This window comes from Takifugu rubripes, chromosome 2 (genome assembly GCF_901000725.2).
Source record: "Takifugu rubripes chromosome 2, fTakRub1.2, whole genome shotgun sequence".
NCBI classification, from domain to species: Eukaryota; Metazoa; Chordata; class Actinopteri; order Tetraodontiformes; family Tetraodontidae; genus Takifugu; species Takifugu rubripes.
In genome coordinates, this window is record NC_042286.1 from 5,118,850 (window position 1) to 5,139,949 (window position 21,100).

Below are 21,100 nucleotides of genomic sequence, written 5' to 3' on the forward strand. Positions count from 1 at the left end.
CTTAAGCAGACACTTTGGTCCCATTGGCAGCCCTGCGAGAAAGGTGAGCTGATTGGATCATTGGACAGCGGGGAGAGAAACATCGACAGGAGGGATTAAAACAGTCTAAGGAAGGTTAAAAGATTAGAGGAAACACTCTTATCTATGTCAAAACACATTCTTTATTGCCACGGAGACCTTGATGCAACCAGGAATGAAGCAGTAAATAACGGCGTACACCAAACTTTTTTAAACCTTTAATATAAACATATTTACTCTTGGCTTGTCAGTGCAGTGCTTGAATTGTCTTTATCACTTTATTATGATTATAAATCATATTTCCAAAAGCAATAGCGGTCTGTGTTCTACAGGTAGGGGCCCCAGCCCAGATACATCTGACAGAGCAGTTTGTCATCTGTGGCTTCCTGTATGAGGTAGTGGACATGTCCCTCTATGGATAACGGCAGACCCAGAACTTTGTTCCTGTTCTTAATTACTCCCTGCAGACGTTGCTCAATGTCACACACGTGGGTTTTAGCCTGGAAGATGCATAAAGATGATAATATAGCCATGTCGACAGAAGCATAGTGAGACCAGTTTGGATTTTGTTAGCATAAAACGACCACGATGAAACACACAAACCTTTTCATTGACAATCTCTCCAGTCTCATTGGCCTGAGCTTTGGAAAGTCCTTTGGCTTGTTTGCTCCACTCCACCAGTGGGTCATGGAGGAAGGTCTTTAGCACGCTTGATAATGAAACATGGTTTTGTAAATGTGGTGACACAGAATAAACGACAAAAGCACAGAAGAATGATTTCACAAACGGTCAACTGATGCTCTTACTCTTACTCTCTTTGGAGACTAATTTAGATGTGAATGTTTAGTACTTATGTAAGAAAATGTGTTCACCTCATGAGCGGCTCACGTTGGTCTCTCATCAGTCTCAGGGTGACCTCACAGGCCTGTCTGAAGAGACCCTCTGTGCCCATGGGCCCCATGGCGTGGACCATATTCTGGGTCAGTCGGAATGGAACAACCTCAGGTACGTCAAATGTCTCCCCCTTGTGGACGGAAAAAACAACTGCAACCCGATTCATGCCAATCAGCATTTAATGATATAATAGTTACGCACCTTGTTGAAGAGGCAGTTGAAGTCCACATGTACACATTCGCCCGTGAAAGAATCGAAGAGGATATTTTCTCCATGTCGATCTCCCAGACCCAGGATGTAGCCCACCATGGACATAACAGCAGTAGAGCGGCAGTACGCGGAGCGACTGCTGTACCTGAAAACAGTAAAAAATACAGATTAGAAGTGTAGAGGCCCCACAAATATAAGGGCAGAATGGGCTGTACCATGATGTAGGATCAGGGAAGGTCCGGAGGAACCACTCATGGAAGACAGGAGGATGCCGGGCGCAGAGCACCTCCTTGTGGATGTGCAGCTTCTCCTCAAAGGGGGCTGTCTTTGGTAAAATAAGCTTCCTGAGCTCTTTGCCCGACAGATAGATTCCTTGGAGGCACAAAACAAAATATGCCTCTACTTTTAAACTGTTCTTTAATCCAAAGAAGGTATATGTATGTAGGGAGATACCTCGTTCTTTATATAATTTGGTGAGTATGTGTCGAAGTCCAGCGGTGTTGTTGACCCACTCAATGATTCCGCACTCCTCGTTCAGAGGGATGACGGCATATGTGCGGATATGTAGCTCCCTCTTCCTGGATTCAGCATCTTTACGGAGGCACTATGCGCATGTCGAATCAAGAAGATGACCGGGGTCATATATGACTACTGTAACAGCCTGTCTGTACAGCAGCTTTTACATTTCCCATTTCTATCACACACCTTGTTAATGAGGCAGTTGAACTCCATGAGTCTGCAGTCTTTCCTTAGGTCGTCTTTTGGTTTACACATCATGGTGTAGCTACACCCATCAGAACCCTTCAGACTTATCTTCTTTGGCTTCTGTAAGGAGGCCAAGATCTCCACCTAGAAACACACACAGACACACACACACACACACACTTGAGTTATGCATGACATTTCTCACAAGGTGATATTCATGCGTTTCTCTTACAGTGTCTTCAAAGCCATCGAGGTACGCCCAGTGTCCTGGGAACGCGTCGTGCTTCGTGTTCGCCCCGCCGGTAGAGGGAAGTGTAGGGATGAGGACAGACTGCAGAGGGATCAGGATCTGGCTGAAGGTCGGCTCCTCCACCAGTCGCTTTAGCTGCTTGAAGTGAACGCTCATGCTGAGGGTGGTGCTGTTACCGTCCACCTGAGCGACACACACAGCTCAATATGTTTACCCATTTTCATGTATGGATCCTACAACAACACTACAGAGACTGTATTTGTGAGTGTCAGCGTACTGGCTTGTTGCAGAGCTCCAGCAGTTTGTCAGTCAGCCTAGTGGCGTCTCCGATGAATTTCTCCAGAGACTGTTTGAGACTGATGGCTTTCTTGAGAATCTGATTACAGCGATTCATTCTCATTGGGTAAGAAGACTGAGAAAATAAAATGTCATGAACACATATATAACGTCAGTGTCTCAGTCTTGTTTTTTTTAAAGCAGGGACTGAAGCATCCCACAGAAAATGGCCCCCGGACACACCTTGGACACAGCGGTCATTAGCCACATCGCCTGTTGTGGGTACGCCAGGAAGACCTTGGCTACGATTGTCTTGAGGACGGTGAAGACCTCGTCGCTGGAGTGACACACCCTGGAGATAAGCTGGGAGAAGGCTGTCAGGAACTGGTAGGGTGCCAGGTTGTCACAGTGCTCCATCACCACGGCGTTGATTTTCCCCAGTTCTTGACGCAGCTGTCTGTCCACGCGTCCAGCTGTGGCGGAGCGACACGTGGTTTCAGCAAAAACTCTGGAAGTCTGTCCCACAGCATTTCACCCCTTTGACCACTCACTTTTCTCACACTCACACACTCGTGCTCCAAAATCCAGCCAGAGGGACAGCATGCGTGGCATGGCCTGGTAGATGTACTGGTTTCCAAACTGTAGGGCTCTGGAGGGAAATGACCCGAATAATTAAACGAACCTATGGTGAAATAAAGACAGATGCAGCAGTTCTTTCTCCATGCTGAAAGGCAACCCACTTTCCGAAGTATAAGACGATGTATCGGATGAGGTTGCCCTGTTTCTCCAGCTTATTGTCAGTCACCATCGGCATCACTTTGTCGTAATATTTGGCCAAGTAAAAGTTTCCGTCCTCCCATTCAGGCAGGAGGTTTGTTACATCCTTAAAACACAACAGAGCAGTGAGACAAACAACACAGCAAACATCTAAACACAACATAGTGGGTCTTTTCCCCCACTCAAACATCACATGCTGTCATTTTATTTACCTTGAACACCTTCATGATGGCGTTGGACTCAAAGTTGGCCGTCTCCTCCATGAAACGTCCGACCAGCAGCATGGCTTTACCTTTGGTCTGTAGACTGCGAGTGTTCGTCAGTGGCATGTCGTCAGGGAAACACTGAGCCACGCCCTTCTGAAGGACGATCAAGGCCTGGTGGGCGTCGCCCTGATGGTAGACAACATGGTTTATGACATGTCCTTCTGGATTTAATCTACTCTGCTTCTCAGTGTTTGAAAGGCTGAATTTGGAGGTTTGTTGCACCTTAGACCAAAGCCATTTAGCCCTCTCAATGACCAGCTCCGCCAGGTGTGTGTTTTCTGCATTCAGAAGTGCGTTGAAGGCGGTCTGGTGGTGCCCTGCCTTTCTGGCCACCCGAGCACTCTGCAGCCAGCACTCCCCTACCAGCTCTGTCCCCGAGGGCCTATAGGCAAAACAGAGATGGTCGACTGAATAAAGAAGCAAGTGTGATCAGTAGGGAGAAAAGAGGTGTGTCCATACTGCGGTCCCAAGCTCAACAGGGCACGACGGAGGGCCAGGACTGGTTCCTTGGCCCTGAAGGAATTTTGGGTCATCTCCAGTCGATCCGACCAATAGGGAGGCAGATGGCTGAGGCTGGGGGTGGAGTTCTCTTTCTGCTTCTGCAGCTCGGTGAATGTGTGTTCCAACTCACTGAGCATGTGGAGTCTTATCAAAATACGCAAAACACAGATTTTTGATTTACTCCATCACTGAATTTCGCTATGATGTGATTTCAAGACTTTCACACAGACCTGACGATGTATTCGTATCCTCTCTGGTAGGTGCCCCGCTCATAACTGGCGGCAGAAAGTGGGACCACCTGCTCCTTCCTCACCAGTTTCAGCTTCTGGTAGAAGGTCTCATTGTCCTGTTTCTTAGCGGAGAGAAGTAACTGGCCAAGCTGTATGCCCCAGGTACCGGACTGACTTTCTGGAGAGGAAAACAAATATCAGGATCAGGATGCTGCTGCTTTAAAAAAAAATAAAATTACCTGAGCTCAAATAATCTTCCAGCAGGTCCCATCGTCCAAGCTTCCAGGCTGCTTCCACTCTGTAGACGTTCAGATCTGACTTCCAGTGGTGCCTGGATGTGGCACAATGTGTAAAATTCAGGACATCATTATAAATCTATGTAAATTGCAACGCTCCAGCCACAAGACTGACTGAAAACGTGAAAAGCAAATTCTTTATCGAAATATTGCAGATTTGCAGAAGTTAAAAAGTAAAGGATTCCAACATTAAAGAACATGGATGAAACTGTGTGTTTCTCTCACTTGCTGGCCAGTACACCGTTGACTTGAGTGATGACTGTGGACAGTTGTCCCAGCCCGAGCATAGAGGTCATAACCCCATGATAATGACCAATCTAAAGAAAAAAAAACAGCGAACTCACCCCTACCCTTTTGCACATTGATCTCCGTGTGTGTGGGTGTGTGTGTGGACCTGGTCTGACTCCAGCTGTATGGCCCGATCATAGCAAGCAGTTGCGTCTCTAAGCAGGCCGATGCTCTCGTGTTCAAGGATCTGTTCCCGTAGCGATGGCTCCTCCCTCCTCAGAGCGTTGACCCCTTTAACACCATCTGGTTCATGCATCGCAGCATACAGCGTCTGCAACAGCCAAATACAGAAGGAACTAGAGCTAATCTTTAACAAAGAAGGCCAGCCGATGGTTGAGTATGACAATATTTTTGGGTTTTTTTGGTGAAAATATGACCTCACTTGTATATTAGATCATGTCTGTTGCCAAACAGCTTAAATATTTTTACAAGAGCAATTTTAATAACCTGCAGAAAAGTCAGATGGTCCTGGATGTTCTCCTTGATTTCTAAGATGTACGCCTCGAAGTGCATGAGGGCACGTGTGTATGCTTTGGATCGCAGGGCAGCCTTGGCAAGAACGTCCTGTGGAATCCCCTTCAGGAAGGCCACGACACGCTGATACTCTCCACTCTCTTGGGGGAAAAAACACCATAAATGCTATAATCGCTAAGAATGCTGTTGAAGAGCCAAATGAGTGCCAACATTTGTTTATCTCAGTCACCGTTTTTGGTAGCTTTAGAGTAGAGAATGTGGCGGCTCCACTGTGTCAGGTGGGACAACATGCTGAAAACCGTCTGAATGCTGAGCTGCGAAAGGCTGGAAGCCGATTCCTGACAGCGTCTGCTCCCTCTTCCGTCCCCCTCTGTCAGCACAGCCAGCATCTCCTCCGTTACCTGGGAGCCACCACAGTGTTATTAGATATAAACGTTAAAAGAAACCTCTTTTGTGTGATTCCTCACCTCCTGCTGCTCCGCTTCTGTGCAGCCGAGCAGCATGTAGAGCAGGATATGAGGTAGAAGGTAGATTGTGACCTTGTAGTCATGCTTGATGATGAAACTACAGCAGGCGAACACTCGGCTAGGCAGCTCGTGTCTCACCTGAAATACACATTGCGTTTCGTTTACACCGGCAATGATCGGTGCCTGTGCACCTCCGCCCGATTGATAAAAGATCGGTCAACTCACCTTACTGATGAGATACCTGGCCCACGTGGCTGACCAGTCAGAGAACCTACTGCCTCTCTTGCTTAAGTATATTGGCTTCTTCAGTTTGGACCAGTTGACATCCTTCTGACTGCTCTTATACCTGAAGGTAAAGAAAGATGATGATAATCTTTTTTCCAGGACAGTGTGTGCGGATCCTGCGGCTTGCCGTGTTTAAGTTTGCCCAACCTGCTGTTGAGGTGCGGTTCAAGGATTTCTTGGATCTGCTCTGGGAATCTCCTCCACAGACGCCGGCCTGGAGAGTCTGTGCGGCCCTCGCGGCACTCGAAGATGGACAGCAGTTCCTGCGGTTTCGTCAACACAAGTGCATAAATGAGACAAAGCAAGGAGAGAGAGGGAGGGCGAGAGCCAGAGATGAGCACCTGTATTGCGTAAGCAGCAGAGTCCTGCGCTCTCACGTCATCAGCATAAGCAAGAAAGGTTCTGGTCAGTTCAGACAGCAGGTCGTAGGCAAAGTTCGGATCGTCAACCCCACTCTAGAAAAAAAATAAAAAATCATCAACCACACATGTACAATCGGGATCCTTTTATCGTGATGACTGAAATGAACGTGAGTGTTGTCGGCTTTACCACAGGTCTTACCACAAAGGTGTTGCGGCCACCGTTGGTGTGTGAGCGAGACAGGTCCAAGCGTCCCGGATCCACAGCCCCCAGTTCCCCCAGACACTCCCCACAAAGTAGTCTGGTCTCTGGGGACGAGTCCTGGCATCCCTTCAGCAGCACCGACACCAGGTTGGAGATGACCGGCTCCACTGCCTCGCTGGCACACACCTGCTGGAGCAGCCACTCCTGCGGTCCAGGAACACAGAGCAGAGCATTCGTGGTGAACTGTGTGACTTTTCTCTTTGCCGACGTGCCCAGATACAATTAGATCCACTCCCCAGGAGAGTTGGGAGACCATCGCACCTGATTGCTGTGCATCATGTCCCTGAGGCTGGTCAGCGCGTGAATCCTGACGTCTACATTTTCGTGCTGAACGGCCTTCATGGACAGCTGCAGCGCAGCAGCGAGGTCACTGCTGCTGGTTGTCAGCTGTGAGAGTTTAAGGTAGTGCTTTACTATTCAGCCTGAAGTTAATTCTCTTCATCACCAATGAATGACCTGCTATAAAAACCCTTCATTTGCTTTATTTGGCCACCTTCTTGTAGTCCTGCAGGACGGAGTGGATGTCTCTCAGCTCAGGGTGATCCGGCAGAAAGTAAATCTCATGAAGGTAGTCTTTGACTTCCTCCCTGTGGGGATTGATTAGTTAGACCAGAATCATCTTCTGGGCATCTATTTGACATTTTAGAAAAAACAACCTTCTAGTCGGGGTCGCTCCCCCTGAACGGTCACTTTCATACCTGTTGTCAAGTATCAGAAAGCGGATAATAGCACCCGTTTCTTTGGGTTGCAGTGGGATCAGCGGAAGAAGTGCAACAATAACATGGCTCAGGAGGGGCCCCAGATGCACTGGCTCCACGCTCCTCACGAAACACTCCCAAGTCCTTCCAACACAGGATCAGTTAGATGAACTTTGCTCAGTACAGATGATGTATCAAGTAGGAAAATCTATCGATCTTTGCTTCCAATAATTGAGTTATTGGCTGCAGATTTGTGATAAAAGCTGCATGGTGTAGCAGAGAAGCAGGTCTAGCAGGAGCACACTCTTCAGTATTTTCGGGACCTTCAAGTGTGAACTACTGACCGACAAGAGAGAAGAGGGAAGTCCTCCCGGTATCTCAGGCCTGTGCGGAGTGTTGTCATCATCTTGACGCGGACAGAGCTGATGTGTTTGGAGCCCATCAGTCGCATCAGCTCCATCACGCTGGTCAATGTCTAAGCACAAAAAAACAAGACGAAATTAAACACAAAACACGATTGTCAGTTATGAAATGAAGTGGTGGGTCACGCACCAACTTCTTGTGGTCCTTCTCTCCTGCGCTGGAGCTGAGGAGCTGCATGTTGAAAAACGCAAGAATTCCCAGTAGTTTAGGCTGCAAATAGTCCGCCTGTGAGGCAGTAAAAAAGGAAATGTGCAAATATATAGTTTAGTGACACATAAAACATGGCCTGGGGGGCCAAATACAGCTGTAATATTTATTCATACAACCCGTTTAACAAAATGGAGAAAAAATTTTGTACCATGCGATCTGGGGTAGTGATGTCTTTGGGACCCTGGTACGGGTCATCATTGGACGCAGAGGAAGCCAGGATGGCCAGACCATTAAACACCTACGGAGATGCAGACCAGGTGAGAGGAGTCACTGAGGGCTGTGCTGCGAACCCCACAGAACCCATCCTCTGTGCAGACCTGTTGGTAGTGTTCTCCCAGACGCAGCAGCAGCTCGTTGTGGAGACCCTGGAAGTCCTGCCTTAACAGGGAGCCCAGTTCGATCTCTGTCTCACTCTGGGAGGAAAATGAAAACACATCAGTCTCTGAATCTAATTACAAATACATTTAATGACCCATTCCCCCGCAATCAATCTTCTTTGCAACAGCACTGGAACTGGGATAGTTATTATATTTGATTGATGCGACTGAATTTGGGCCATGCTAACATCCATTCCTTTCAAAGGTTGTTTAACTGTGGGTCTGTGTTTCTGTTTGTAGAAAAGCTTAGAGTCGCTAAATGCTAGAGCTAAGATAAGATTCTTTTGACCTACTATAAATTCCTACCTGCAGGTAGTGGAACGCTTTCTCTAGCTCCTCCTTGGTGCAGGAACAGACAAGGTGGCTGAAGATGTACTTGAAGTTGTTGATCAGGATCTCCCTCCTGTTTGCCTTCAGCTCATTGGCCAGGGTGCGGATGAGCGCGGAGCTCGTACAGCTGGCCTTGGCTGCCAGGTAGGGCAGGAGCACCTGGAGAGTCCTCTATATACAAGCACGCGCACAATTTATGTTATTTTGTGTCATTATTTGCTTTGCTGTTGTTGCAGCAGTGACATACGGTGAGGAAGCGATGGAGGTCGGGGAAATCAAAAGCGTGGGCAATCTGAGCCAGGATGTCCAGGGCCAGCTCTCTCTGATGGGCCGATTCACTGCTCTGATCCGGTGTGCTCCGCAGGGCCGCCATGTGACGCGAGTGCAGTGACTCCACCAGGAACTAAACACGTGGGAGAAATGCTAAGCTACATTTTTGCGCAGGTCTGCGTATTCTTTCGATACCTACATCCTATAACACAACCCATTTCACGTAAATGGACCACAGCTATAATCCATCTACAAACATCATACCTGACAGATAGGGTTCTTGTACTGACTGAAGAGGGTCTGAAGTTTGAGGCCTTTGGCTGCAGCCAGAGTTCTGATCTGCGTGTGCGCAGACACAGACACCGAGGACGACTTGGAGAGCAGACAGTGAAGCAGCCGCAGCAAAGAGAATGACACCAAACTGCCCTGAGATGCTCTGGTGTAGGAGAGATTAAAATACATATTATGGTTATACAATCAACAGATCTGATTTGCCCAAATAGGAAGACATTTTTAAATACTACAAAGGAATGTTGACGTGTAATTATTGCTCAGGGGAAAAGGTCACCGGTACCTGCCGATCTCTCCTGTGGTCAGGATGAGAGTGTTGCGCAGGCTGTCGTCTCTGTTGACCTTAGCTTTGTTGAACGCCTCTTTAAGACGTGCCACCAGGAACTTAAAAAGCAAGACAAAACACATCCAGACAGTAAAAATGACTGAATATAAATGTCAGAACAGATGGAAATTCTAAATTAAATAAATCCTGCTAACTTTTCTCTAGAACCATTGCTGGATGAGTGCTCAGAAATATGGCTTTCTGTAATACAGTTTAATCACTGTGGCTCACCTCCCTCAGAAAACACTGCTCAGGGTTTCTCTCAGTCTCCATGAGAAGAAAACGGACAGATTGGCTGAAGCTTTTTCTGACTTCTGGATCCGAGTCCTCCATGAGACCAATCAGAGCACTGAGGGCAGCGCGGGAGTCACTGTCGCCACTGACAAGATTCACGTGAAGGCAGAGATGAGGCAAAGCATCTAGAAAAGCTAAAGGATAACACACAACACACTGAATAAAATGGTAAATAAAACACTCCTGTAAAGGAGCTTTGAGGCTTGCTGCCACAAATAGGATAATAAACTATAAGAATACCCTGCTTAACGCTGCTTGGGGATTGGCATATGAGTAATGTCAGAAAAGGTTTGACAAACGATGCCCTGAGGGAGGCAAAAGTGGCCCCAGCATGCTCCGATGCGAGGCAGAGTGTCTGGCTGAGGAGCTCAGAACTGCATGGGGATGTGCTGAGGTGGGAGGTATCTGACTGGAGACAACTCAGCTGCCCGACGGTCCCGGCGAGCTCCCTCTTCACCTGCTCCGAACTGTCCTCCAGCCTGGAACTGCAAGATACCGAAATGAAGATGAAAGGCTAAAATGGTCTTCTACTGGTGTGAATGTCCATCTTATCTGTACGTACAGCAGAGCGGTGCTGATGAGGTTGTAGTGTGAGTTTCCCAAGTGGTGAAGAAGAAGAGGGAAGGCTCTGACTGCCCTCACCCTGACTGACTCATTCGTACTCTCCAAAGCCTTGGAGAGCACACTCGCTCGCCACTTATCACACACCCCGCGACTCAGGAGGGCCAGCAGTGACACACAGGCCACCTGGATATCAGGGGCTGCAACAGACAAACAATCTGATGTCAGTTTGGATTTCCACACTGAAAATGGCCTAAAAAAACATTTGGATGCACGTTATGAGGGAACATTAATACTCACAGTAACAGCAGCAGAGTCTCTGGGCTAAGACAGGAACCCAGGAGGGAAAGGATGCACTTCTATAGTCTGAGGAAGACTTGTATTCACACACCCACGGAAGAGACAGGAGAGCACACACTCGCTGCTGGAGTCCATCCTCCCCCTGGCTGCTCTCTGTGCACAGAACACGTAAATGATGGTTAACAAATAACACAGTGTGCGAGGAATTTAATATAAACTGCGTGTAACATATGATAAATACTGATGAGGTAGATGATGGAATCAAGGATCTCGACGGTGGTCTGGAGAGCAGACTGAAAGAAGTCCTGGTTTGACTCGGGTAGTGGGCCTCCTTGTAACACCAGCTGGCAGCTCCTCAGAGTTCTGCCCAGAGTCTCAGCAGGCACCCAGAGGAGAGGAGAAGGACTGACAGACCGAGGACACGTGACAAACTCAGTGGACAGGAGGCACAAAAGTGTGAAGGATGTGAACTGTGAAGTCCTGACACTACCTGGTAGGAGTGGAACAAAGAGCGGCCAGGTGAAGGATGAGGGACAGACCCTTCAGCACGCAGAGCGCCCGTGATGTTTCCGGCTGATCGGAGTTCAGAAACGTTAGGAGCTCCTCCAGGCGATTGTTGGCAGCCGCCCAAACCTCGCTGGAAACCCGCATGTCCACCACGCTGGCAATGCAGACACAAAATCCGAGTTTGGATTTTCTCACCAAAAACAACAAAAACAACAAAGTAACAAATCTACGTGTCAATCACTCACTCTTTTGCAGTCTTTGAAAAGTTCCCGCCTGACCTGTTGGGGTTTTTGCACAGCTTCTTGGCAGCCGTCTCGCCGTCTCTTAACTTCCCCATTACGGTCGCAGCCTCGGCCTTCAGCGCAGCTCGAAGAAACCCCTCTGCACACTGACGCCACAACGCAGACATTACAGAAACAGAACAGATGTTTTAAAGTACGGAACAGTGTGAGCAGATTTTTTAAAACCACGAGGAGAAGCGTACTTCAGCCTGATTCTCTGTTCCCACGGTGCAGGTGAGCTTGTTGCACACCTCTGTGACTCGCTGCCTTCTTAAAAGTGCAGCATCTTTATAAACGTTGCCATCAGACAGCATGTAGGAGAGCAACGAGCACAAGGATTCAGCCACCTCGCTTCCAAAGTGGACACCTGCTCCTCCCAGAGCGCAGATGCACTCAAACAGCCGCGAGAGGTAGACGGGCTCAAAGTGTGAGTGGCCAGCATCCGGCAAATGAAACACGCAGCGCGTTAGCTTTAGCAGCTCCCCTCCGTAGGGATTGTTGACGTCGAGGTCCGTGTCGGAGTGGGATTCTAACAAGTAAAGGTATGCTGCAAAGAACCGGTGGCCCTGCCTCTTAGGGAAACCTCCCAGTTCCACTGATCGCCGAAGGATAACCAAGGAGAGCTTCTGTAGCCGTGTGTTGCCATTGGCCAGGAAGGAACAGGCCGTCTCCCACACCACACTGACGTCCCGCTGGGAAACAACCGCCCTCAAGATGTCGGTTATGACGCCAAGCGCCACAGCAGACAGCGTCTCGAGAGCAGCAGGTGAAGAGAGAACGAGGGAGGACGGGGTGAGGTAGGAGGAGGAACAAACCGGTGCGATACTGAAGCACTGAAGCGTTACAGGCCACTGGTTCTGCGAGTCAGCACCCACATGTCCATTTCCTGCCAGCCTGGCGATATGCGCTGCCAGGATGCTGCTCAGTTCCTGAGCTAAGAAAATAAGCTCCTGAGTCAGACAACCGCAGATGACAGGTGCTCTGGCTATCACCGTGTGAAGCAAAGAACACAGCACCGCAGAGACCCTCTCGTGGATCATGCTGCAGTCTGGTGCAGAGGCCACACGAAGTAAGCGCGACGTCACCCATTTCGTAAAGTCTGAAATAAAAGGGAAATAAAAGCCAGACATCATCATTAGAGAATTGTGAATTTGTTGTAGATATGACTTGGGTTAAACATCTCATACCAATACAACTCTGAGTTGTGTCTGGGTACTCCACAGGTTGACAGGCAGGGTTGGAAAACATTAGAGAGGAGGACTTGATTATATGCTGCACAAAGTCCAGAAGCATCACACAGGCGGGCTCGGAACTGGACTTCTTACTCAGACCTAAAGCAACTGCAGACGCAAGCATGCGAGCACAGGCAGTTAGTTTATATAGTTTTATCCCATCCCGAGCTTCACTTCGGTGCAGTCGTGTACGACCAGGTGTTTGTGGCACAACAACTGCAGACCTACCAACATCAACATCGCTCAGTATCTGGTCAATGAACTGACAGAGGATCTGTCGTGGTTTCTGCGCCGCCTGGTCGTACTCAGCCGCGCTGGCACTACAAACACCAGGAAGGAATGATGTGATATGATTTTGCATGAAGAAACGACACACGGGCGTCTGCTCGTAATACACAACTTTTAACTCATTTTAAAGTTGTTAGCATGTTAGCTTAATCACCTTACTACTTACCTAGCTAGCTCCTGAAGAGCCGGTATCATTGCAGACATCTCCAGACCTTCCATTTCTTTAAAAAAATTTGAATGTCAGCACCGTTTACCACTTATTTATCAGCAGCGTCTTGTCCAGTAATTTTAACTCATGTTTTGTAAACACACACACAAGTCCACGCTCTCAAACCATTGAAAGACTTTCGCTCCAAAATGACGTTTTGTTTTGGTACGGCAGCCACCGAGGCTCACTAAACCCTACGATCATTCGAGAAGTACTTTAGCGCTCCCTGGTGACAGATAATCAGCATTGAACCCTGCATTCTTCTTTTGGTTTTATTGAAACCTGCATTGCAACCAAGCCAGGTTTATTTTTGTTTTTTACGTGCCAGTATGTCAAATGTGTCAGTGAGATGTCAGCTTGATTATGAAGCATGAAGCAATTGGTGAATAGATACTTTATTTGCCTTTGGCAAATTTATTGAGAGCACACATAAACAGCTTTGCTGAAGAGAAATAATTTTAAACTTCAGTTTACTTTATTGTTCAAACAAAATAATAGTTTCTAATGCAGATTGTGCAGTGCAAAGACACAACAATTAAATGAAGAGAAAAAAAGACATTTAGTTGAATTCAGATGGGGTTTTTTTTGTTCCCTTTCAGGGTTGGGCTTTTTTCAGTCCATGGCCCATGAGGCAGGCGAAAAGTGTCAGAACCATCTTTGGATTCACTTCCACCAAATCATCTGGCAGAGCGTACACCCGGGCACCGATCTTACGAGCCAATGAGACGGCGTACCTGGGAGAGGAAGCAGAAGGAAAAGGTGTCATCGGAACAGGTGAAGCAAAGATGAGGGCAGTGTGAAAAACCCTTCAGTTGTTTGTTCTTTTACTTGGCGTTGCTGATTTTGTCATCTTCCTTCAGAAATCCTCTCTCGGTTTTCTTCACCATGTCCCATTTGACAGAACCAGGAGCAATGACGTCAATCAGATCAATCACGGGCAGACTGGTGCTGATGGTTTGGTCCTGCATGAAGAATGGAAATATTTCATGTAAATGAAGCCAAACATTTTATGACCTACACACACACACACACACACACACACACACACACCCACACACACACACACACACACACACACACCTTAAAGCTGCTGATTTGTGTCTCCTTGTTTTTCTGACTCAGGGTGGTGTTGACCCAGTTAAGGATAATCTGATCAGCCACCTTTTCTCCATCTCCCAGTTTGGACAAAACCAGCACTGTATATCTGAGGGCCATCAAAAACCAAACATTTATTCAAAATAAAGCATTTGTATCACAGCTGTGATGTGTCCCAGGGCCTTGAATGGAGCAGTTACCTCCTCATCAGCTGCCAGAGCAGAGCCAGGGTGTGCATTGAACTTCCCTCGTTCAAATTTTCTCCTCCGATGCCGACTAGAGAGAAGCGAGCAATATCCCTGCCCAGGTCAACAGCGTAATTACAGTTCTCCAGCTGGAAAATGTTGGAGAGACATTATATAAATGTCCATTTTTATGGCTCTGATCTTTACTTTTCCATCTCTTTTATGCACAGAGTGAGGGCATACCTTCTTCATGTTGCCCCCCAGGAAAGGGTACGGTGGGTTGTTGACCCGCTTCCAGTTCACAGGCACTCTGACCTTCTCTAAAAGCTGCAGGATGACCAGGCCATCACACAGGTCACTATGGAAGAGACAGAGAAAAAAACTCAGAAATGGCTTCAGTGACTCTAATGAGTAAAAAAAAAAAAAAGCCTGAAAAATACCCCCGAAAATCAGACTAAACTCTTGTAAAATGGTTTATTTTAAGCTTGACCAGTCTTGAGTTGCATATGCTTTTATTTTTGAGAGATACAAGAAGCATATCATTTCTGAGGTAACGAGCAGGAACATGACTACTACTACTACTACTACTACTACTACTACTACTACTGCTGCTGCTACTGCTGCTGCTACTACTACTACTACTATTACTACTACTACTACTACTACAACTACTGATATAAGACTGATATACCAGTAGAGGTGGTTGACATGAGGAGAGACGCCCAGGGAGTTCATCCAGTTTCTATATGTTTTCTCTTCCCTGGTTTCACCTGGACAGAGACGTGAGAAAGGAATGTTTATTTATAGTGTCTTCTAGGAATGATTCACAGCTACGGTTTCAACTTAGACACTTTTATGGGATTTTATTGCACTTTGACCTTTACAATGTGATGACTTTTTCATTTTGCAGCAATAAAGCAGATCTCACCCTCGATGTGTGCAGTCTCCATGCCATTCAGGTCAGTCTTCTCCACCGCAGGATGCATGTTGAACAGGTTGGCCACGAAGGCCAAGTTAAGTTTGCTGTTTCCCGAGGTGACGTCGTGAGGGGACACAAACTGCCTGCAATCCAGCCTGGCCGCCTGCCTCAGCATCAGCTCGGCCCTTCGCTCCAGATCTTCCTCCTGCACAAACAGACGTGGAGATGAGGCCACCGTACAGAGTTTGCAGGGTGACATAAAGCACCAGGCTCACGTTCAGGCCGCTCATGTCGATCCTGACACTGCTCTTGTAGGCCGTCTCCTCGTACTGAGCGATCTGGTCCAGCAGGTAGAAGTAGGCCCGGGAGTCCTGCAGAGGTGCCAGAGCCCGTTACCTTTCAGTGTGTTTTGGTGTGTTGTGGAGTGTGTTGTCTGAGGAGGACCTTAATGTCTTCACTGAAGTTGCGGATGGTTTTCGTCCCCGCGTTCTGCAGGTGGTAGTTGACCCAGCGCAGCAGGAGCTCCTCGGGGGAGAGAGACATCAGGTGGTCCAGGGTTTCCCCATCGAGCAGAAGGCTAATCAGGCCTGCAGAGATGGTGTTGTGTTGGTGAAAGAGTGTCAGCGGCGTGTGGTGGCATCCGTTTTCTGTTGGGTTTTTCTACATCACAGGCAACTTTACTCAAGTTTTACCTTTCATTTTTCACTTTATATGAATGCTTGGTTAATCTAGAGGCTTAAATAAATGAAAGTTTGATCATTTACGGGGCACAAGGTGGATAAAAACCACAAAACCCCCCAACTTCCATTCTGCTAAAAGTATTTTCTATGCACCAAAGAGCCTCTTGATTATCTAAAGAGAGTGTGCGTGCGCGTGCATTCTGACCTTCGTTCCTGCTGAGCTCTATATCAGCGAAGAGCCCGACCTTGATGATCTGCCAGAGCAGCCCCAGGACCAGGTGAGGCTTCCCCGCCATCATGTCGTGGGCGTCCATGCTCACCACCGTGCACCCAATTGCCGAGGCCGAATTCAGAGCCAGGACCAGATTTTCCTACCATACAAACACAGCATCCATCAATTATTTATTTAGTTACATCATCGACTTGGAGCACTCGGTGAGAAATGTGAAATGTAAAAAGAGGAAGTGCACTGTAAAAGTTGATATTTAACAAGCGTTTGTGCAGATTGTTGACATCTTTGGCTCTTAAGCTACACCAGGAAATATTCTTTAAACATCAACCTGTTTGTATTCTGCTTCGGCATTGCTTGGTGAGAATTCACATCAAAAGACATGAATATGTGTCATTGGGGATGTTTTCCCCTCAACTATCCACAAGTATCTCCATTCAGGAGATTAATGGCTGTAGATATGGGCGACCTTTTGGAAGTCCAAGGCTGTTTCAGCATGTTTCAGGGAACTGGACTCACTGTCATCTTGAAGGTGGTGAGCTTCTTAGTGTTGATGACTCTCTCGTCAATGGTGTCGGGCTGAGACAGGTTGATCATTTTGCTGAAAGAGGCGGCGACAAGAAACATTACGAAGCTGTGAAAGACGAAATTACAATACTCTGAGTTTATATCCATGACCGACCAAAAGATCAGTCATAAGTCAGTGCATATCTTTACTGCATGACTGATGTAGCATATTTAAAAAATACAATAAACCTGTTTTGGGAACCAATAAAGTGCACAAGAAAGGGTCACTGATTAAACAACAATAAGCTTTGAATGTGTTCTTGTACCATTGACCCACTCTATTGGTAAAGTGAGGACATTTGGCTGCTCTCACAACTTCAAACAGTGAGGGTTAAGTTTTAGTTGTGATTATTCGGGTTAGGAGCTGGGTAATGCACTATGTCTATGACAGTCCTCAGAAAGATATAAGTACAAGGTTGTGTGTGTGTGTGCCCATGTGTGTGTCTTACCATAACAAGATACCATCACGGACGGAGGTAAAGAGGCTTTCGTCATTGGGGTTCATGGGCAGCAGATGTTGACATTCTGGATCTTTTACCAAAGCTTTATTGATCCAGTTGACAAATGCCACCTTTTCTTCATCTACACACACACACACACGCGCACACACGCACACACACACACACACACACGCACACACACACACGCACACACACACACACACACACACACACACACACACACACACACACACACACACACACACACACACACGTGTTATCTCGGAAAGGTAATTTACACAGTCTGTAGCATCCTCTCTCCTACCAGAGTAGGAGTGCTGTGTTCCCTCGCTGGAATTCCCAGACGTTCCTCCAAAGGAGCGGATCCCATCCCTCCTGGTGATGGTCTTCCTAAAGGTCTCGCCGTACTCCTTACTCTTCAGCTCCTGATAGATCTGAACAGACAGGCAGCGCGTCAGTCGGAAACCTCCCGTCCCTGAGAACCTCAGCAGGAGGACTCACAGACACAAACTCCTCGAAGCTGATCTTCTCATCTTTGTTGGTGTCCCCGGCGATGAAGGTCTCGATGATCTCTCGCACCTTGTAACCCGGCAGGAACAGCCTGGCCTCCTTGAAGAGCTCCCGGAGTTCGAAGTCGCTGACGTAGCCGCTGTTGTCAACATCTGAACTCACGGATGATCCATGTTAGTGCAGATGATCGAGAGTAACAATCAGAAACAACCGAATTGAATTTGCTCTCTATAATCACTCCATTTTTCAATTAAAGGGATGTTTTAAAAGTCGTAACTGTTCAGATGTCATTTAATAACCTGGTTTAGTTTGCACTCATTTATCATCTGTAAACAAACCAACTAAACATTGATAAACACTGCTGATGTTTAATCAGGAATTCAATGAAAACTTGTTTTGTTATAAAATCAAACCTCACAAAGTCTGATCTTAATCACAGGCTGCCCGTCGTCGTAAACCTGGTTTTTCTAATATTGTTTATTTTTGAGGATGTCTACACAATTTAATATGCATGTCTCACTCTCTTGATGAGCACACAGTGATGATTAGTCTCCCTGATAAAGCAGGGCTGCGTTCGAACACACCTCTGGCACACAACGTGTGCACACTGAACAACCTCAGCAGTAAAAACATCTTATATAAGAGTCATGGTTTATGGGCCGCTGTAAAACCTGAGCTAAGGTCAGCGTGCAGTCGCTGCGATCACATGTCCGGGCGCTTGTGTGCCTGCAGGTGTGTGTTATGTCCTGCTAGTGTGTTAGTGTGTCGTGGGGGAAACTAACCAATTTTGTTGAAAGCATCTCGGAGATCCTCCAGGTCGTCTCGGGAAATCTGCGTGATGTGATGCTCCATCGTGGCCCCTGATTCCTGCGCCTTCAATGTGAACACACGCTCACACCTTAGCGCCACGAAATGAAAGTTCATCATTTTCACAAAATATGCAGGTCATTTCTATGCATTTATGTGGTTCAATGAGGTCATGGGACGTCCTCTTTAAATGTCCTCTCACTGATCAGGTGCCCCCCACCAGTGATGGGTCAGTATCAATAACATGGGGATGTAACCTTCCTTTTTATTTACCTTCCTTAATCAGTTTTAAACATTACCGGTGACTTTGTTCTAATAGTTAAAGTAGTGGTAACTATTGTGAAGTGTGAGATTACACTGGAATCAGTCCAGCATGTCCCCTTGTGACTTGCCGTGTCTTCACACACCCTCACAACACCTGCATTTACACACCTCTGTGCTGAGCAAAAACGAGATAAGACCAGTACCTTCGTATGACGCCGAGAGTTCCCTGTTCGTCCAGATGGTGCAGATCCCTCCACAGGAAATGAAGAAGCCTGGGCTCCGTAACACTTCAGACCGGGGCAGAGTGGTTGCTGGATCTCTGGGCGAGCAGAGAGCTGGTTATTGCTGCAAGGAGGAGCCACTCAGGTGAAGCACCAAGCATACCTTTGGTCTTCCTGGACCCTGGGCCAGGCGTAGTCAAACAGTTAACATTTAACACTTCAGCAGTGTCATCATCTTGTGTGTGTGTGTGTGTGTGTGTGTGTGCGTGTGTGTGTGTGTGTGTGTGTGTGTGTGTGTGTGTGTGTCTCATCTGAACGAAGCTAAAAAAGCTACAATATGCTGCAGTAGAATGGGTGCAGAAAGAATTATTACCTATAAATAAAGAAAAGTTCAAAAAAGAAAAAGAAAGTGAGGAACCAGTAAAAACCTCTGCTTCTCAGCCTGGTTCCTGGTTTGAGTCTGGGTGTGGACAAAGTATGGAAGGTATTCTGGTAGCAGGGGAAGGTGCAAGCACTGTCAAGGTGCCCTTGAGCAAGGTACTGAAACTACAACTGCTGCTATAGGGCCTTGCGATGAATCAGCAACCCTTCCAGTGGTGGACCCTGCCTTCATCCGTATGCGCACCCTCACCGTGACCCCGAAAGGAAAAAAACAGTTAAGTAGACTCCCCCACCCACCAAAACCATCGAAATTTAAAATAAAGACATCAAAATATTAAGATATTAACACGTATTTTTGTGGTGTTCTGATTTTGTCCTGAGCTAAACTATCTCAATCAAACGTCCAATTGTTGTGAATATATGTAACTTTTTTAATCAAAGGGTTCTCACACAACTGACCCGAAACTTGACAGGTATGTTTGTATGTGGCAAGATGATATAGTCGAATTCTAAAAAAACGTGAAAAAAGAAACAAGAAAATGCGGCAATATAAAGCACAGTAAATTATTAAGTATAAAGCAATTTGGTCAAAAACTTCATTTGAAGAAAAACTGTGACTCTCCTGTTTCTGCGTTACAACAGCAGGGGGCGCGATTTACCGACATAAACTACTGTAAAGAATTATTAACAAACGTTGACTGTAAAAAACAAACAAACTTTAACGCATATTGTGGCTCTTAAATGTTATTATGTTTAGAATATTTTAGTCTGGTGTGTTTAAGACATGAGGCCTGCTTGCCTTCTCACAATGCTCTGTAACCTGACGCAGCACCAACTCCACCACTTAACACCAGAACTGCTCAAATTTACAACAACGCTGTAACTACAGGACCTTTTCCTGCCACCTCGTCTGTCACTCCATCTGTTCCAGCTACAGTCTCCTAAAGAGAAAAGCCTTAAAGAATAGTCATTTTAGAGCATTTAAATGTAAAGTAAGAAAAGAATAAAAAGTAAGGAGCTTACGTTCAATCCAGATGGGTTTACAGGCCAGAACAAGCCAGTCTGGAGTAGAAAATCAGCTCTCTTCACAATCACTTTGGGGCCTGTTTCTTCTTTATTTCTTTCCTTCCGTCCCAACAGGCATACGAGCATCTGTGTCTGCAGCCACACGTGTCCGAGGTCCCATCTTTCTTTTCCCCCTTCGAGTGTGTTGTTCCTGTGACACCTGATCAGCTCAGTTTCACTGGGCGACTCAGACACGGTCTCCGGTTACCCTGCTCTCCGTCTCCATAACCTCTCCATCTCTGGCTGTTGATGCTACATAAGCACCTCTGAGGAGTCGCTTCAGCCAAAATCTCTCTCCTAAGCCTCCTGCATGGCTGCATTGCTCCTCAGAGTGCGTGTGCAGGAAGGCAAGTGCAGATCGAACACAGAAGACAATCAATTTTATTTTAGATGTTTAAAAGAAACCATATTTAGTGACTAGCAGCAACTAACCTCAAACTAAAGCAGACCATTGTAGTTAAAGCTGTCCTGCTGTTCCTGTTATTGGATTTTACACTCAATACCCATTTATTTCAGGCCACTTTGTTACTTAAACCTTTTAATTTGAGTGGTTCATTTGG

The 21,100-nt window shown here is 46.8% G+C and overlaps 2 protein-coding genes and 1 long non-coding RNA gene across 4 annotated transcripts; 1 reads left to right on the top strand and 2 right to left on the bottom strand.

Moving 5' to 3' along the window:
* Nucleotides 1-138: 138 nt before the first annotated feature.
* Nucleotides 139-13,320, bottom strand: atr (ATR checkpoint kinase). The gene is made up of 48 exons (XM_011615404.2): nt 13,115-13,320; nt 12,889-12,980; nt 12,616-12,768; nt 11,632-12,527; nt 11,393-11,535; nt 11,131-11,301; nt 10,882-11,045; nt 10,641-10,793; nt 10,342-10,540; nt 10,020-10,264; nt 9,717-9,913; nt 9,444-9,544; nt 9,134-9,305; nt 8,847-9,002; nt 8,576-8,770; nt 8,210-8,305; nt 8,041-8,130; nt 7,812-7,907; nt 7,604-7,734; nt 7,260-7,403; nt 7,055-7,148; nt 6,823-6,948; nt 6,499-6,705; nt 6,279-6,392; nt 6,085-6,200; nt 5,878-5,998; nt 5,653-5,790; nt 5,415-5,586; nt 5,159-5,325; nt 4,818-4,982; nt 4,649-4,740; nt 4,367-4,458; nt 4,128-4,305; nt 3,856-4,041; nt 3,619-3,778; nt 3,343-3,522; nt 3,094-3,236; nt 2,905-3,002; nt 2,597-2,826; nt 2,355-2,489; nt 2,060-2,260; nt 1,828-1,971; nt 1,576-1,726; nt 1,338-1,494; nt 1,114-1,267; nt 891-1,042; nt 622-727; nt 139-518 (listed from the first exon to the last, which is right to left on the bottom strand). Exons 1-48 carry the CDS (start codon nt 13,165-13,167, stop codon nt 345-347), a joined length of 7,800 nt encoding a protein of 2,599 aa, XP_011613706.2. The 5' UTR covers nt 13,168-13,320; the 3' UTR covers nt 139-344.
* A 217-nt stretch (nt 13,321-13,537) lies between these two features.
* LOC101072161 (plastin-1-like) lies at nt 13,538-19,229 on the bottom strand. 2 transcript variants are annotated; one of them, XM_011615416.2, is made up of 16 exons: nt 19,077-19,229; nt 18,585-18,675; nt 17,794-17,954; nt 17,597-17,726; nt 17,281-17,413; nt 16,784-16,865; nt 16,241-16,406; nt 15,800-15,942; nt 15,631-15,726; nt 15,365-15,560; nt 15,128-15,206; nt 14,680-14,794; nt 14,452-14,585; nt 14,237-14,360; nt 13,985-14,118; nt 13,538-13,890 (listed from the first exon to the last, which is right to left on the bottom strand). In XM_011615416.2, the coding sequence occupies exons 2-16, from the start codon at nt 18,652-18,654 to the stop codon at nt 13,752-13,754; spliced, it is 1,902 nt and encodes a 633-aa protein (XP_011613718.1). In that variant the 5' UTR covers nt 18,655-18,675; nt 19,077-19,229; the 3' UTR covers nt 13,538-13,751. The 2 variants fall into 2 exon arrangements, with proteins under 2 accessions (XP_011613718.1, XP_011613712.1); XM_011615410.2 differs by having other exon boundaries at nt 18,585-18,700; nt 19,077-19,227.
* Nucleotides 19,102-19,739, top strand: LOC115248106 (uncharacterized). The gene is made up of 2 exons (XR_003887121.1): nt 19,102-19,239; nt 19,659-19,739. It is a non-coding gene; the product is annotated as an uncharacterized lncRNA (long non-coding RNA).
* Nucleotides 19,740-21,100: the final 1,361 nt, after the last annotated feature.